The sequence below is a fragment of the Melospiza georgiana genome, chromosome 26 (genome assembly GCF_028018845.1).
Source record: "Melospiza georgiana isolate bMelGeo1 chromosome 26, bMelGeo1.pri, whole genome shotgun sequence".
NCBI classification, from domain to species: Eukaryota; Metazoa; Chordata; class Aves; order Passeriformes; family Passerellidae; genus Melospiza; species Melospiza georgiana.
In genome coordinates this window covers 3,299,750-3,314,537 of record NC_080455.1, presented here as the reverse complement: position 1 = coordinate 3,314,537, position 14,788 = coordinate 3,299,750, and the positions used below count along the sequence as shown (strand labels likewise).

General features: G+C 51.4%; 1 protein-coding gene across 4 annotated transcripts in view; it reads right to left on the bottom strand.

Annotated features, from left to right (window-relative positions):
- Positions 1 to 6,075: 6,075 nt before the first annotated feature.
- Positions 6,076 to 14,788, bottom strand: part of DOT1L (DOT1 like histone lysine methyltransferase) — a 93,455-nt gene continuing 84,742 nt past the window's right edge. For 2 of the 4 annotated variants that reach the window (XM_058040667.1, XM_058040668.1), the window contains exon 28: positions 13,203 to 14,110. In XM_058040667.1, coding sequence (XP_057896650.1) covers positions 13,539 to 14,110 — 572 coding nt within the window. In that variant the 3' untranslated portion in view covers positions 13,203 to 13,538. Of the gene's footprint in view, positions 10,317 to 13,202; positions 14,111 to 14,788 lie in introns of those variants that run through there. The other 2 variants (XR_009115583.1, XM_058040669.1) reach the window with 2 other exon arrangements.

Genomic DNA, 14,788 nt, shown 5'->3' with positions numbered 1-14,788 from the left:
GCCTGGGGCTGGCAGAGCCCCCAGCTCCTCCAGGCCATGCTGGGCCAGCTCCCCCCTTCAGCTCAGCTCCCCTGGCTCAGGATCCTCCTGCAGTCCCCCAGGCCCAGCCCTGGTGTAAGAGGATGTGACTGATGCATTTCTGGGCTCCACATTAACCCCTTCCTGCCCTCCAGGGAGGAGTGGGAATTCCACAGCTCCAGCTGATGGAGAGGAGCATTGCAGCCCTGTGCAGCCCTTTGGGGTCTTCCTTTCCCTCCCCTGCAGTTCCTGGGGGCTGGATGAGCCCATCCAAAAGGACAAAGCTGCAGAGCAGGAGGGAACAAAGGCAGGGAGGGATCCCTGTGTGATCCTGCCTGCCTGCAGAGCTCTGCAGTAATCCAGATGGAGGAGCTGGCAAAGGCAGGAGCTGCTCCCTTTGGCTGCAGGATGGAGCTGCAGGACGTGCACCAGCTCAGCCAGGCATTAACCCTTCATTCCCTGAGCCACTGCTGCAGCTTTTCACCCCTCTGTGTGTCCCCTTTGTCCAAAGGGACAGAGCAAAAGCTGTGCCAAGGTGCCATGAGCTGCCAGGGAAGCAGGGCTGCAGGGTCAGGATCAGGATAGGAACATCCCCACAGGATCAGCCCTGGCTCTGGCTGCCCCAAGGAAAACTGCCCAGACATGAGGGGTGAGGACACTCCCCACACCCAGGGCTGCTGCAGACCCAGATTCCCGAGTGCCTGAGCAGCTTCCCTGGACCCAGCCCGGGAAAACTCCCGGGAAAACTCCCAGGAGAGGCCTCTGGGAAGGTGCCAGGGGTCGCTGTCAGAGGCTGCTGGCAGCAGGAAGGGGCTGGGGCAGGGCAGGGTGGGGGCCTGGCCTTTGGGAGCTGCAGCTCTGGGCATTGTTCCCCTCCAGCTGCCCAGCCCAGGGCAGGGGTGGAGCAGCCTCCGAGCTGGGTTTGAAAGGAATTTTGGGGGTTTTTTTTGGGAATTAATGCCCAAAGCAGAGCCCACACTCCAGCCTTTGGTGTCCTGGTGTTCCCTCTTTACCTCATGCAGCTGAGCACTAGGGGTGACTCCTGTCACTGAGGCTTTAGTTTTGATCTCAAAGCTGAGATTTTCCCTTTTCCCCCCTTTCCCTTGAATCATTCCAGGTGCTTGCGATCTCAAAGCTGAGATTTTCCCTTTTCCCCCCTTTCCCTTGAATCATTCCAGGTGCTTGCTCCAGAAATTACCAAAATCAGCCGAGGGCAGCTGCCCTGAGGGATCAGCTGAGTCCAGGGGGGGCTGCAGACAGATGGCAGCTCCAGGGGGAATCCAGTGAGGGATTAAGAGCAGGAGCACACTGGAGCTGTGCTTTAGGGAATCAGTGTCCTTGCATGACTCAAGGGCATTTCAATCCTGCACTTTTCCAAAGCAGAGCTGAGTTCTCAGCTGGGCCTGCCACCACTGTAACCAATGTGTCACCTGTGCCTTGCAGGACACCTTCCCCAGGTGCAGCTGCCACCCTCCAGTGTCACTGTGCAGAACAAGGGTTTTATTTGCTGTTCCAGGGAACAGTTGGGTGAGCAAGAGCAAAGCCCAACATTTGAATGTTCATCACCAATGACATTTCTTACCTGAATGTACAACAAAAGCTGTGAAGAGTTCCAGGCCCAGGGACTCAATCCATTGTAGGGCAGGGCTGGGACACGGGGTGGGATTTAAGGATTTAGGGAGGGAGGTTGGTACTTTGTAGACACTTTGAAATCTGCATCAACTGCTGGTGATTTACAGACAATTGTTCATTTTTCACGTTCTGATGATTTTGCTTGTTGTGTTGTACAGTGAACATTCCCAATAAATCCTGTTTTAATCTTTGTGCTGGTCAGAGCTGTTGTACAACACCAAAGCCTCCCTGGGAGGGGTGGCTGGAGCCAGAGGGGCACCAGGGGTGGTTCCTGCTCAGGACCCAGCTGGGGATGGCTTCACCAGGGGCTTTGGGGAGGCTTTTTCAGACAATCAGAATATTCTGGGTTGGAAGGAACCTTTAAAAGTCTTCTAATCCAACTGGTTTTGGTGTTGGAGCCAAGGGCAGGTGCCAAAGCTGTGTAGGAAGAGGAGCTGGGTGAGGCAGGGCTGGGGGCTCAGGGTGAAGCTGGGGCTGTGTCTCCTTTTAAATTCTACAAGGAATTGGCTCAGGAAATGTTTGTGGCCTCCAGCTCTGAGGTTCAAACACATCCCTGGCTGCCTGTGGGGTTGGTGCACTGGTGCCACTGCTGCCTAAAACGGAACAGAGCTTGGATAGGTTGGGAATCATGGAAGTTTAGGTTGGAAAAGATCTCTAAAAAACTGAGTCCAAGCACTGCCATGGCCACCACTGCCCTGTGTCCCCAAGTGCCACATCCACACTTTGTTCCAACACTCCTGGGGCTGGTGACTCCACTCCTACCCTGGTTTTGCTTCCCAAACCTTTCAGTGAGTGAAGAAATTTTCCCAATTTCCAATCTAAACCCTCCCTGGCCCAGCCTGAGGCCGTTCCCTCTCCTCCTGTCCCTGTTCCCGGGAGCACAGCCCTGGGCTGTCCCCTCCTGTCAGGAGCTGTGCAGAGCCACAAGGTCCCCCCTGAGCCTCCTTTTCTCCAGGCTGAGCCCCTTCCCAGCTCCCTCAGCCTCTCCTGGGGCTCCAGACCCTTCCCCAGCTCCATTCCCTCCCTTGGACACCCCCAGCCCCTCAATGTCCCTTGATGGCCCCAGAGCTGTCCCAGGCCCTGCTGCCCCTCCCCAGTGCCAGCACAGGATCCCCAAACCCTCAATGGGATCCCCAAAGCTGAAGGTGCTGCCTGGTTCAGGGATCCCTCTGTGCCCCCACAAAACCCCAAATCCCTCTGAGCCCCCAAAACGCCAAATCCCTCTGTGCCCCCTCAAAAACCCCAACTCCCTCTGTGCCCCCCACAAAACCCAAATCCCTCTGTGCCCCCACAAACCCCAAATCCCTCTGAGCCCCCACAAAACCCCAAATCCCTCTGAGCTCCTCAAAAACCCCAAATCCATCTGTGCCCCCCACAAAACCCCAAATCCCTCTGTGCCCCCACAAACCCCAAATCCTTCTGTGCCCCCACAACCCCAAATCCCTCTGTGCCCCCACAAACCCCAAATCTCTCTGTGCCCCCCATAAAACCCCAAATCCCTCTGTGCCCCCACAAAACCCCAAATCCCTCTGAGCCCCCAAAACCCCAAATCCCTCCGAGCCCCCTCAAAAACCCCAAATCCCTCTGAGCCCCCACAAACCCCAAATCCCATTTCCCTCCTGACTCTCTGAGGCAGTGAAAGTCCACACGAGCTCGGTGTATTAAAATACAGACACTTTAATATAAAGACAAAACTTCAAAGCATCATTTCAATTACAAATCAAGGGAGACACAAGAAATTAATTGGAGGGAGGGGAGCAAAAACTAACTCTTACATTGTGGAGAATTAGAAAGGCTGGGTGGAAATATATATATTATACATACATATATACACACCAGAATTCACACTACTGCTAGGCAGGAATGAAAGGAATGACAGAACAACTTACCAGTATAAAAAAAAAAAATAAAATCCAAAAACAAACCAACCAAAAAAAAAAACCAAAAAAAAAAAGATAAATTAGGGGAAGTTTGAATTTTAAATAATTCAGTTTAATAGGCTAAACTATATAAACTAATTCCTATTCACTAGGAAACATCCCATATCACTGTCCTAAGAAAATGGGTTTTTCTAAAAATCCATTGAAAAATGGATTTTTATTAGTAGTTAAAAGTTTACTAATCAATTCCTGAGCAACAGCAACCTCATCATCTACTGCTTTCCCCATCCAAGTCCCACTCAGCGAGGGCAGGCTCTCACTCCTAAGAAGTTTAAGTAGAACAGAGACCTAAAAAGTTGGGTTTTAATTGGAAATCGATCACTTCAAAGATTAATAGGTTAAAAAGCCAAGCAGGATGGATCAACCCATTCCACCTTTTCCTCAATAACTCCAGAGACAAAACCTTTTAAAAAATATTATTTGACTGCACCAGAAAAGCAACCAGATGTACCTTGAGAAAGCCAAAGGATCACAAACCTGAGAACTTCAGGGTTAGCATTGTCAAACTTGGAATTTTCAGATGAGAGTTTGTTTTTACACCATAAAGAACTCAAGGAACCTCTTCAGGAAGAGGATCCCAAACAGTAAAAACACTGGAGAATTATTTCCCAATTTTTTTTTTTTTGTCTTGGGTTTAAACCCTGAAGTTCCCAATAACAGCATCTTTCAATGCAATATTCAGTCTAAATATATATTTATATATTTATAATGTAGAAGGATAAATAAAATATGGCACAACAACATTTTGAAACAGCTTTTAGTGAAAACCTGACCCGCAAATGGAGCGGAAAATGGAAATGGAGCAAAAAAAAAAAAAAAAAGAAAATAAACCTTTAAAACCAGTAAGATTTCAAATATTCATACACTGACTGCACATCTGTACTCCCAAAACTCCAATTCCTGTGATTTTTTCCTCAGTGCTGCAAAGATAGTTCACAAAAACACTGCGAAGTTTCTGCTCCCCAAAAGCTTTTTGGGTTCACAGCCCTGTCCAAGGCCCTCCCCTGCTCCCAGCCCTGAATCCCCTCTGTGCTTTGGGCTCAGGCAAAACAAGAAAATCAGAATTTTCCACGGGAGTTGGGATCGTTCCAGGGTGGAGTTATCCAGGACAAAACCCACAGAGACCCCTCAGGTTTCCAGGGCCTGGGGCAGAGGGGGAATTCCAGCACCAAAATCAAAGGGGTCACACGGGATGTGACCAAGCAAAGCCACCTCAGCACCAGTGACAGAACCCCAGAGCTGGGGTGGCAGCTCCAGGGCACAGGGACCCTGAGCCAGGCCCTGCAGGTGACCCCAGGGCTCAGGGGGGCAGGAAAGGCCCAGGGAGGGCTGAGCAGGGAGGGGATCCCCATCAACAACAGCCTGAGAGCAGCTCCCAGCACTGGGAGTCCCATCAGGAGGAGCTGGAGCAGGGCAGGGGAGCCAGAGCACCCCTGGGCACAGGGGGCGCAGGGGGCACAGGGGGCACAGGGGGCGCAGATCCCCAATGCCAAAGTGGGCCCTGAAGGGACCCAGAGGAGCTGGAAGCACTGACTGTCCCCTCCTGTCCCCTTCCTGAGCCAGGGCTGGGTGTCCCCAGCAGCTCTGCACTGCTGGGACTGGGACTGTCCCTGGCACCACCCCCTGGCACCACCCTGGCACCTGGACTGTCTTCCAAGTGGAAAAAATCCATGGTGGCAGATGCTGAACACACAACCCCAGCAAGAACCAAAGCCCAGAGAGAACCAAAGCCCAGAGAGAACCAAACCCCCTTCCTGCCTGCCCATGGCCACAGGAAAGGCCCTGGAAGGGGCAGCCCAGCAGAGCAGGAGGATCCAGGTGCTGGGCTGAGATGGGATCAGTGAGCACAGGCAGTGAATTCACCGTGCTGGGGAGCACCTGAGCTGTGGCACCCAGAGATGGGTGAGGGTGCAGGAGCTGCAGTGAGGCTCTCACCCACCTCCTCCCAGATGTGTCTGAACAGAACCAGAACAGTTTGGGAAGATTGGAAAGCACCAATAAAGTCGTTTAAGAAGCCAAAGAAGGCTGAAGTGACCCAGCAGACGTGTCAGAAGGAAATCTGTCCCCAGGGTGAGGGCAGGGACACAGCCCCAAGCAGCCCTGCAGCAATAATTTGGACAGGTTCCCTGGTGGGATGGAAGAGCTGAGCAGACTGGAAACCTCTCCCCTCCCAGGCTGCAATTGCTCAAATGAACTCCTCAAGGATTAAATTTGACTCAAGAAAGGAGAAAGTGACTCAGCTGAACTGAGTGTGACCCAGAGCTGGGCGAGTTTCACTCTAAGGAGTGACCAGTCCTGGGGATTTGCAATCTCTGGATTCAAGAAGAGATGAGTAAATCCATTCATGAGCAAGGGATGTCACCTTCCTGCCTGGACCTCAGGGACTGATCCCAGACAGACCCTCCAAGCTCAGTTTGATCCCAGCAATGAGGGGAAATCCCATTTCTTGTGCCAGGCTGAGCCCAGAGCCCAGCCAGGAGCACTGGAAGATAAAGTGCTGCCAACAGCAAGGAAGGTAAAGAGATGGAAGCACAAGAATTTCTGATCTGTGTGGTTGAGGAGACACAGATTCCTGGTGATCAGAAGGAGCTGGAGATGCCAGGAGAGTGAGGATGAGCTGCACTCCCCCAAAGCTGCTTTCCCTCCTCTCTCCCATTGCAGCCACAGCTGCAGGGAGGTGAAGATGCTCCAGACTGATCCTGCTGGGAACAGCCCTGTGTGTGCCAAGCCTGGAGGGGATGGAGGGACAGCTCCACTCCCTTTGTCCCCTGCACCAGCTCAGATCCAGCTCCCCATCCTCAGCAAGGCCTCCCCTCAGCAATTCCAGCTGCTGGGTGTCCCCAGAAGAATTGCTGGTGAATTCCTCATCTGCAGCACATCCCAGATTTAGGTGCAGTGCCCTTGGAGCCCTCCCAGCACTGGGGCTCCCAGGGGACTGGGCCTGGAGAGCCAGAGGTGGCAAAAGCCCAGGAAAGGAAGAGCCCACAGAATTCTTGCTCCTCAACGCTGACATTCAGCAGCAGGGACAGGTTTTCCTCAGCACAGCACTCAGGAAGTTCCAGTTTTTTGCATCAGATTTGCTCCAAGATGTGTTTTTGCTTCCTGGCGAGTCCTTTGCTGGCAGCAGGGGCCTGGAGGAGGGGGAATTGTGACAGCCCCACAAGGACTGGACCCAGCCCCAGCAGGAGAAATTCTCTTTGTTGGAACTGTTTGGCTTTGATTGCTCCAAAAATCTTCAATTATTGCAAACAGGTTTCAGCTCCTGGCTCAGGGTTGCAGCAGTGGGGTCACAGCTGTGGCCACATGGATCCAGGCAGGTGAGAGCTCTTCCCAAAGTGCAGACAGAGCAGTGAGAGACTGGCCAGGAGCTGGACTTGATGAGCCTCCAGGTCTCTTCCAACTCAGGATGTTCTGTGAGTCCAAGATTTTAAGCAGAGCTTGCCCCAGATCATGGCAAAGCAATGAAAGGTCAGGGAGGGGGAAGACAAAACCAGGAATCTCTTGGCAAGGACATCTCCCAGCTCAGCCAGAGCTCAGGCACCAACCCCCAAGTGCCCCCTGGGCTCCCCTCAGTGCTGAGCAGGGCCCAGCTGGAAGCACAACCTGGGAATCACAGCCAGGAACAGCCACAGGGCAGGGCCTGGGGACACCAGCAGGGCTGGGCAGCTCCAGAACCCCCAGAGTGGGCACAGAGGGCACTGGGGGAGGATGCCAGCACAGGCAGGGGGAAGATGAGGCTCAGGCTCAGGCTCAGACTGGATCCTTTGCAGGAACCCCAAAGATTCACTCCTGGCTCTGCTCCCCTTCCTGGGTGACATCTGGAGAGTCACAGAGCCAAAGCTCCTGGGGGTGGCAGAGGCTCAGTGCCAGCTGTGCTGAGCTCCAGGGGCTGTGCTGCCATTCCTGAGGCTGCCCTGCCCTGGGTGACAGAGGTGACACTGAGGCACAGCCAGGCTTTGCTTTCCCACAGCAGCCAGCAAAGAGCAGGGGACAAACTCCTCACCCAGGGCTCCAAAGGCTCCTGGAATCACAGAATGGTTCAGGTTGGAAAAGATCTGTCAGATCAGTGAGCCCAGCTGGGAGGGGACAGTGACCAAGCCACCCTGAGCTCTGACAGCTCTGATGATGCAGAGCACATCATTCCCAAAGGATCTGTCCCTCCTCAGCAAGCAGGGAGGGTGACACGGGTGACACAGGTGACACAGGTGACACAGGCCTGTTGTCCATGGGATCTCTGGGCTGGTTCCTCCTCCAACACAATCCTGGCAGTGCCCTGGGCACCACCCAAGCCAGGACAGGGGTGGCAGCTGAGTTTTCTTCCAGGATCTCTGTGGTTGGAGGTGAAGGGAAGCACAAGAGCTCCAAAGGACCCCAAATCCTGGTCCCTCTGCAGGAAAGGATCTGAAAAGCTTCTACTTGAATTTCCTCCTCTCTCTCTTTCACCAGAGATATAAACCATGGGGGAGAGGGAATTAGAAAATTAATTAAGGCTGCTGCCCCTCCAGCAATCACTCATTTGCAGTCTCCAGGGGCCTCAGCACTCTGCTGGGTGCTGGGGCAGAAGCTGGAGCTGCCCAACTCCCAGCTGCACAACACCTGGGTTACTGTGCTCCTGGATTCCAGGACTTTCACTGTGTTTGGCTCCTACGAGAAGCTACTGATGTTCCTCTCACCCCCTGAGCATTCCTGCCCTTCCCCAGGCTCTCCTCGAGCTGCCAGACCCTCAGCAGGACACAAAGCAGAAACTCCAAAGTGCCCCCAACTCCCAGGGCAGAGGATAAGGAGGCAAAGCCAGAGCCAGAGGCTGCACAGAGGCTGCCATGGAAGACACAGCCAGGAACCCACAGGACAACTGAACCTGGTCCTAAACCTTCCCTAAGACTGCACCTGGTCCTAAACCTTCCCTAGGACTGCACCTGGTCCTAAACCTTCCCTAAGACTGCACCTGGTCCTAAACCTTCCCTAAGACTGAACCTGGTCCTAAACCTTCCCCAAGAGTGCCCAGGGTGAGGCTCAGAGCTGAACCTGCAGAGGGAGGAGCTGCTGCAGCCCCTGAGCCCCTCCAGCACCCCCAACCCTGCTGGGCACCACGAGAGCCCAGGAGGGCACAGGGACCCCACTGACCCCAAAACCAGAGCCAGGAGGGCACAGGGACCCCACTGACCCCAAATCCAGAGCCAGGAGGGCACAGGGACCCCACTGACCCCAAATGCAGAGCCCAGGAGGGCACAGGGACCCCACTGACCCCAAAACCAGAGCAGCTCTGTGACCCTGGGGGGCTCCAAGGGGCTCCTGCAGTGCCTGATGCTGCAGTAAGAGACCCACCAGGGATCATTAGAGGGGATTTAAAGCCAGTGCTGCCCCTCTGAGCACCAGGGAAGTGTTTTCCAAAGCCTGAATGTGATTTTTTTTTCCAGCCATTTTGCTGTTGCAATCCCCTTTCTACTGTGATATTGTTAATTGGTGCTTGGCCCGGCCTGAACTCAGACCAGGCTGATTTCTACTTCAATGGATCCTCCTTCTCCTCCTCACTTTGTGCACTTGAATAAATAAGTTTTTTACAGGTTCATTGTGCATTGTACAAACTAAAACCAAAGGAAATAAAGCATAAAAACTCAGAAGTTTTCAGCACAGCTCTATAAAATCAGCCCTTCCTGCACACACGGCACCGAGTCACGACGCAGGGGGACAGGGACAGCACAGGCTCAGCTCAGGGTGTTTTTGTGAACTACCAGTCAAAAACCTACTGAAAAGCAAAGGAACACAAAAGCAAAATGCACCTTGTCAAGTATCAAATCCCTACCAAGGAAACCTGTTGTGCTTGGAAGGAAAGAACAACGAGCTGAGCAAAGTCTGCAGCCTGCAGCAGGACACAAACACAACGTTCAACCTTCCCAAAGCACCAGAACCTGCTCAAACACCAAGGCCAGCCCCAAAAAGCGTTACCAGACCAGCTACCAAAATTCACAGTGACCCCAGCACCACCAGATGGCCCAGGGAAGGAGCTGGGATGGGGCAGGACTTGGATTCCTCCTGCTCCAGCTGTGCCTGCCCAGGCTGCTCCACAGAGCCCTCGTTAGTCACAAACTCAATTAAAACCCACCCAGGTAAAAAGGGCCTGGCTCAAATTCCTTCCTCTGTCAGCCCTGGCTGCCAACCAAGAGGAGTTTGGGATATGAACACAGGCAGGGGAATAAATAATCTGCAGACCTTTAAAAACTGAGTTTGGCATTGGTCAACCCCCCGAAATCAGCACCAAGGATTCAAACCAGAGGCACAGTTCTGACGGACAAAATAGCACCGAGGAGGCTCTTTTACATCTCTGCTGGTGTGCCAGTCCTTTAGTATTCAGAGAATTTAATAATAATAACTTGTATTTATGAATCTAGGTGGAATAAAATAAGTCAAAATTGTTTTCACTTTAAAAAAAAGATAAATACTTTATCTAAACTATCAACAATACAAACTGGAGCTTTAAGCATCTCTTTTGCCTTATTTTTTTTTGCCTTTTTTTCCTTTTTTTTCCTTTTTTTTTAGTCAGATTCACAGTAAATGTTTGCTCTGTTGTTTAGGTCTTTTTTTTTTTTATGGTTTTTATTTTGTCCAGTAGTAAGAGTAGAAACCCCTGCACAGGCCAGGTGAGCACCTTTCAGTGGAAGCCGAGTGAAGTTGGTCCACGTTGTCCTTGCATAGGTCACATTGGGTTGAGGTAGAAATCCTAGTTACCTGCACAACAGGAGGAGAGGAAGAGACTCATCTAAATAAAAGGCAAAAATCTGCTGTGTTGTTAGATGTGTCAGTCATTCCTACATTGCTCCAAGACCTCCTCAGATGAAGCAAATCTTGGCCCAATCCCCATTAGAGGAAGGGATGGATGTTCCAAGGGATGTGAGGCCCCTCCAAATGCTGAAGTTTTTCAAGCTGTGTTGAACTCTGTCCTAAGGGACTGAAATCAAGTGAGGGGGAAAAGAGTAAAAAAGGTATTTTCCCCCTCAGTATTTCACCTTTTTACAGTAAGTTAATCTGCTTTTTTTGTTATTATTGTGAGGGAGGGACATGGGTTGGAAGGGACCTCAGAGCCCATCCAGTGCCACCCTGCCATGGCAGGGACACCTCCCACTGTCCCAGGCTGCTCCCAGCCCTGCCCAGCCTGGCCTTGGGCACTGCCAGGGATCCAGGGGCACCCACAGCTGCTCTGGGAAATCCATTCCAGGGATGGATTCCACAATTCCTGATTCCCAATCTCCCACCCAGCCCTGCCCTGTGGCAGTGGGAGCCATTCCCTGTGTCCTGTCCCTGCAGGCCTTGTCCCCAGTCCCTCTGCAGCTCTCCTGGAGCCCCTTCAGGCCCCAAAAGGGGCTCTGAGGTGTCCCTGGAGCCTTCTCCTGTCCTGGTGAGCAGGCCCAGCTTTCCCAGCACAGAAACAAAGCAGATTATTTCAGTCCCCAATTCCTGGTTCCACATCTGAACCCATTTCTGTTCCCACTGAAATCAAGGGCAATGCTCAAATTCCTTGGCTTCAAGTCACAGTGCTTGGGATCACAACCACCTCAGGCACCATCAGTTCTGCTCCTGTGCTCCATAACCCACCTTTGACACCCAGATATTTTTCTACAAGTCCCTTTTGTGCTTTGCCTCTTATTTTCAGTATTTTCCAGTGACAGGGACTGTCACACCTGATGGATCCTAGTCCAGCATGGTCTCAGTTCCAGGTAATTCCAACAGAGACCCTCCTTATCATCCCCATCTTCCTCCATCCCCATCCTCTCTCTGTTTGGGGTTTTTTTCCATGCCCACCTCTCTGCTGGCACACAAATCCTTTCCTCAGCCTCCCTTTCCTGCAGGGAAGGACCTGGCAATACTTACGTGCCTCCCAAAAGCCTAACCAGGGGTTTTGTGGTGTCTGAGGAGGAATTTGATGAGGAAAACACTACACACAATGCACAGAGGCTCTCTCAGGTGTGTTGTAATCGAGTTTTATAAAGCAGCAAAGTGTGTTCAACCACGTTTGTAGCTTTGGTACCAGTGGACAGCAACAATATCACAGACCTACAAGGAAAGCAGGGAGCCAGCTCTGGGGCTGGGCACACTTGGATGCACTTGGCAAGCACGAGTTTGGTACAGCAGGATTGCCACAGAGTGTTTGCATTGACCACAGGACCCAGCTCTGTGGTGGTACAGTTTATTCTGGAGACAGTTCAATCAATATCTGCTGCAGGAGAAATGCACACAGCCTCCAGAAGCTCCTCCAGCCTTTGTGGAGAGTGGAGCCCACTGCCCCCTGCACATTCCCTGTGCTCCCAGGGCTTGTGAACAAAAATAAAACATCTGCTGGGGCTGTTCCTGCTGGCCCTGGCAGCAAGTCCAGCACAGGGAAGTGACAGGGGAGTCACAGCCCCTCTCTGCTACCTGTGCTTGTGTTTCCAGTGATGCAGGGACACTGACTGCACTGCAGGCCCAGGGAATTTGCTCTCCAAGCAAAGCTGAAGCTTATAACCCAGAGATTGTTGACTTTATGACCATTTAGAGCAGCTGTTGTTGACTGGCAGTTTTTACTGACCACCACATTGTCACACAGAGTCACAAAGAGGCACCTTTGGGCACCTCAGTGCTACAGACAAGGACTGGTTTGGGATAAACAGGCTGTGCAAGAGGGGAGGGGGATCAGATGGGCAACACCCACTTCCAAAAACTGTATAAAATCACATGAAAAATAGACATTTCCTCCTGTGGCTACCTCCAGAAAGAACATTTTCTCTTCCTATGAAGAGACCTCAGCCTGAACATAACCCTGAGCCAGAGCAGAGTTACCCCTGTGAGCACTTTGTGTCGAGAAATCCTGACTCCCAGAACAGAGAGCACCAACACTTCCCATCCTCTGCCACCATCCTCTGATTTGCTGCCCACATTTTAGAGATTTCAATCCCCACATTTTAGAGATTTCAATCCCTATTTTAGATATTTTAATCCCCACATTTTAGAGATTCCAATCCCCATTTTAGAGATTCCAATCCCCACATTTTAGAGATTTAAATCCCAACATTTTAGAGATTTCAATCTCCATTTTAGAGATTTCAATCCTCACATTTTAGAGATTTCAATCCCCACATTTTAGAGATTTCAATCCTCACACTTTAGAGATTTCAATCCCCACATTTTAGAGATTGCAATCCTCACATTTTAGAGATTGCAATCCTCACATTTTAGAGATTTCAAACCTCCATATTTCAGATATTTCAATCCAGACATTTTAGAGATTTCAATCCTCACATTTTAGAGATTTCAAATCCCCATTTCAGAGGTTTCAATCCCCATTTTAGAGATTTCAATCCCCACATTTTAGAGATTTGAATCCCGCATTTTAGAGATTCCAATCTCCACATTTTAGAGATTTCAATCCCCACATTTTAGAGATTCCTCTCCCCATTTCAGAGGTTTCTCTCCCCCATTTCAGAGGTTTCTCTCCCCCATTTCAGAGGTTTTTCTCCCCCATTTTAGGGCTCATTTTCCCCATCCTCTGCCACCAGCTGATTCACTCCCCACATTTTAGAGATTTCAATCCGCACATTTTAGAGATTCCTCTCCCCATTTCAGAGGTTTCTCTCCCCCATTTTAGGGCTCATTTTCCCCATCCTCTGCCACCAGCTGATTCACTCCCCACATTTTAGAGATTTCAATCCGCACATTTTGGAGATTTCAATCTGGACATGTTAGAGATTTCAGTCCCCACATGTTAGAGATTCCTCTCCCCATTTCAGAGGTTTCTCTCTCCCATTTTGGGGCTCATTTTCCCCGTTTCAGACGTTCCTGTTTCACGGAGCCCCGGCCCCGACCTCTCTCTCTCTCTGCAAAGGAAGAAGCGTCAAGTGAGCATCTCGCCCGCAAACTCCTCTGGTTTTGTGTCTGGCCTTACCTTACAAAACAAGAACTGTTAGCTAAGCAAGCTCTTTATCGTGGCTTAACCCCCGAAAGGTGCGAAGCATAAGGAGGCTGCATGCCAAGGGTCACCCACATAGCGGCCGTGCCAGCGGCGTTGGGCTGCGGGAGCACGCGGGGCAGGGGCGGGTGGTGCACGGTAAAGGAGGGGCGGGAGGGTTTGTGCTGGAGAGAAGCCAGTTTGAGAGACAAAGAAGAGTTAGACTGGACAGAGGAAGAGGAGGAGGAGGAGGAGGAGGGCAGGAACGTCTCGCCAGGAGGGATGGAGGGCAGGTTCTGCAGGAGAGCAGGCTCGGAGTTAGAAGCGAGTAAAGGAGGAGGGGGAGGCAAGGACACGTTAGGAGGAGGTGGAGGGGGGTGGAAGACAGATTGCACTGGAGCTCTGTTGAGGTGCTGAGCAGGTCTAGTCTCACTAGATGATACTAAATTAGAGGAAGAGGGTGGGAAGGATGAGGATGAGGTGCTGGCAACAGCCTGCAGAGGGTTTAAGCTTAGCACGGTGCTGCTAGAGACAGCACTGCTGCTGAAACTGGCTCCAAACTGATGAGGAGAGGAGGCAGAAGGCACCGCATGGTTAAAAATACCTGCAAACAGGAGAGAAAAACTCAGCTTCAACAGATGGCCTTTGTACAGTCTCAAGTGACAAGAGAAACAAAACAAAACAAAAAAAAAAAGGAAAATAAACAAACAAACAAAAGCAAAATTATAATAAGTCACAGCCCCATACAAAAATGTGCAGCGTGAGAAGGCAGCAAGCATGAGGAGATAATGGTGCAGGCCAGGAGGTACAAAAGGTTCCACTTACCTTTCCTACTGCCAACCTCTAAAGGCCACGAGGAAAAATGGTCAGACCCAAGAACTGTCACTTCTATACCACACAGGCAGAGTTTTGATGAGATTAGAAGTGATCTTTAGAGTTGCTTATCTGAAGACTCAAAGTGCTGCTCTTCCCTCCCCACCCTCCTGCTCCCCCACTTACAGGGCAGCAGAGGGGAGGTGTAATTCCAGCAAATCTACGTGCTGAGAGATGTGAGAGTTAGGATTTCCCGACATGGTGCCTGAATGATTATGGACAGGTCAGAAAAACTGCCCTAGACACTTAGAGATGGCAGGTCCAGCCTATCTTCTGGTCCTGCCAGCTTGTCCCCGGTGTGGGCCACAGAAGCCAAGCCTGTGCAGAATCCCAGAAGTGCAAGGTGCATATGGCATTGCCCTTCCTGGCCAAGAAATGCTCTTCATGTCCATTCAAGGGCCAGAATGCT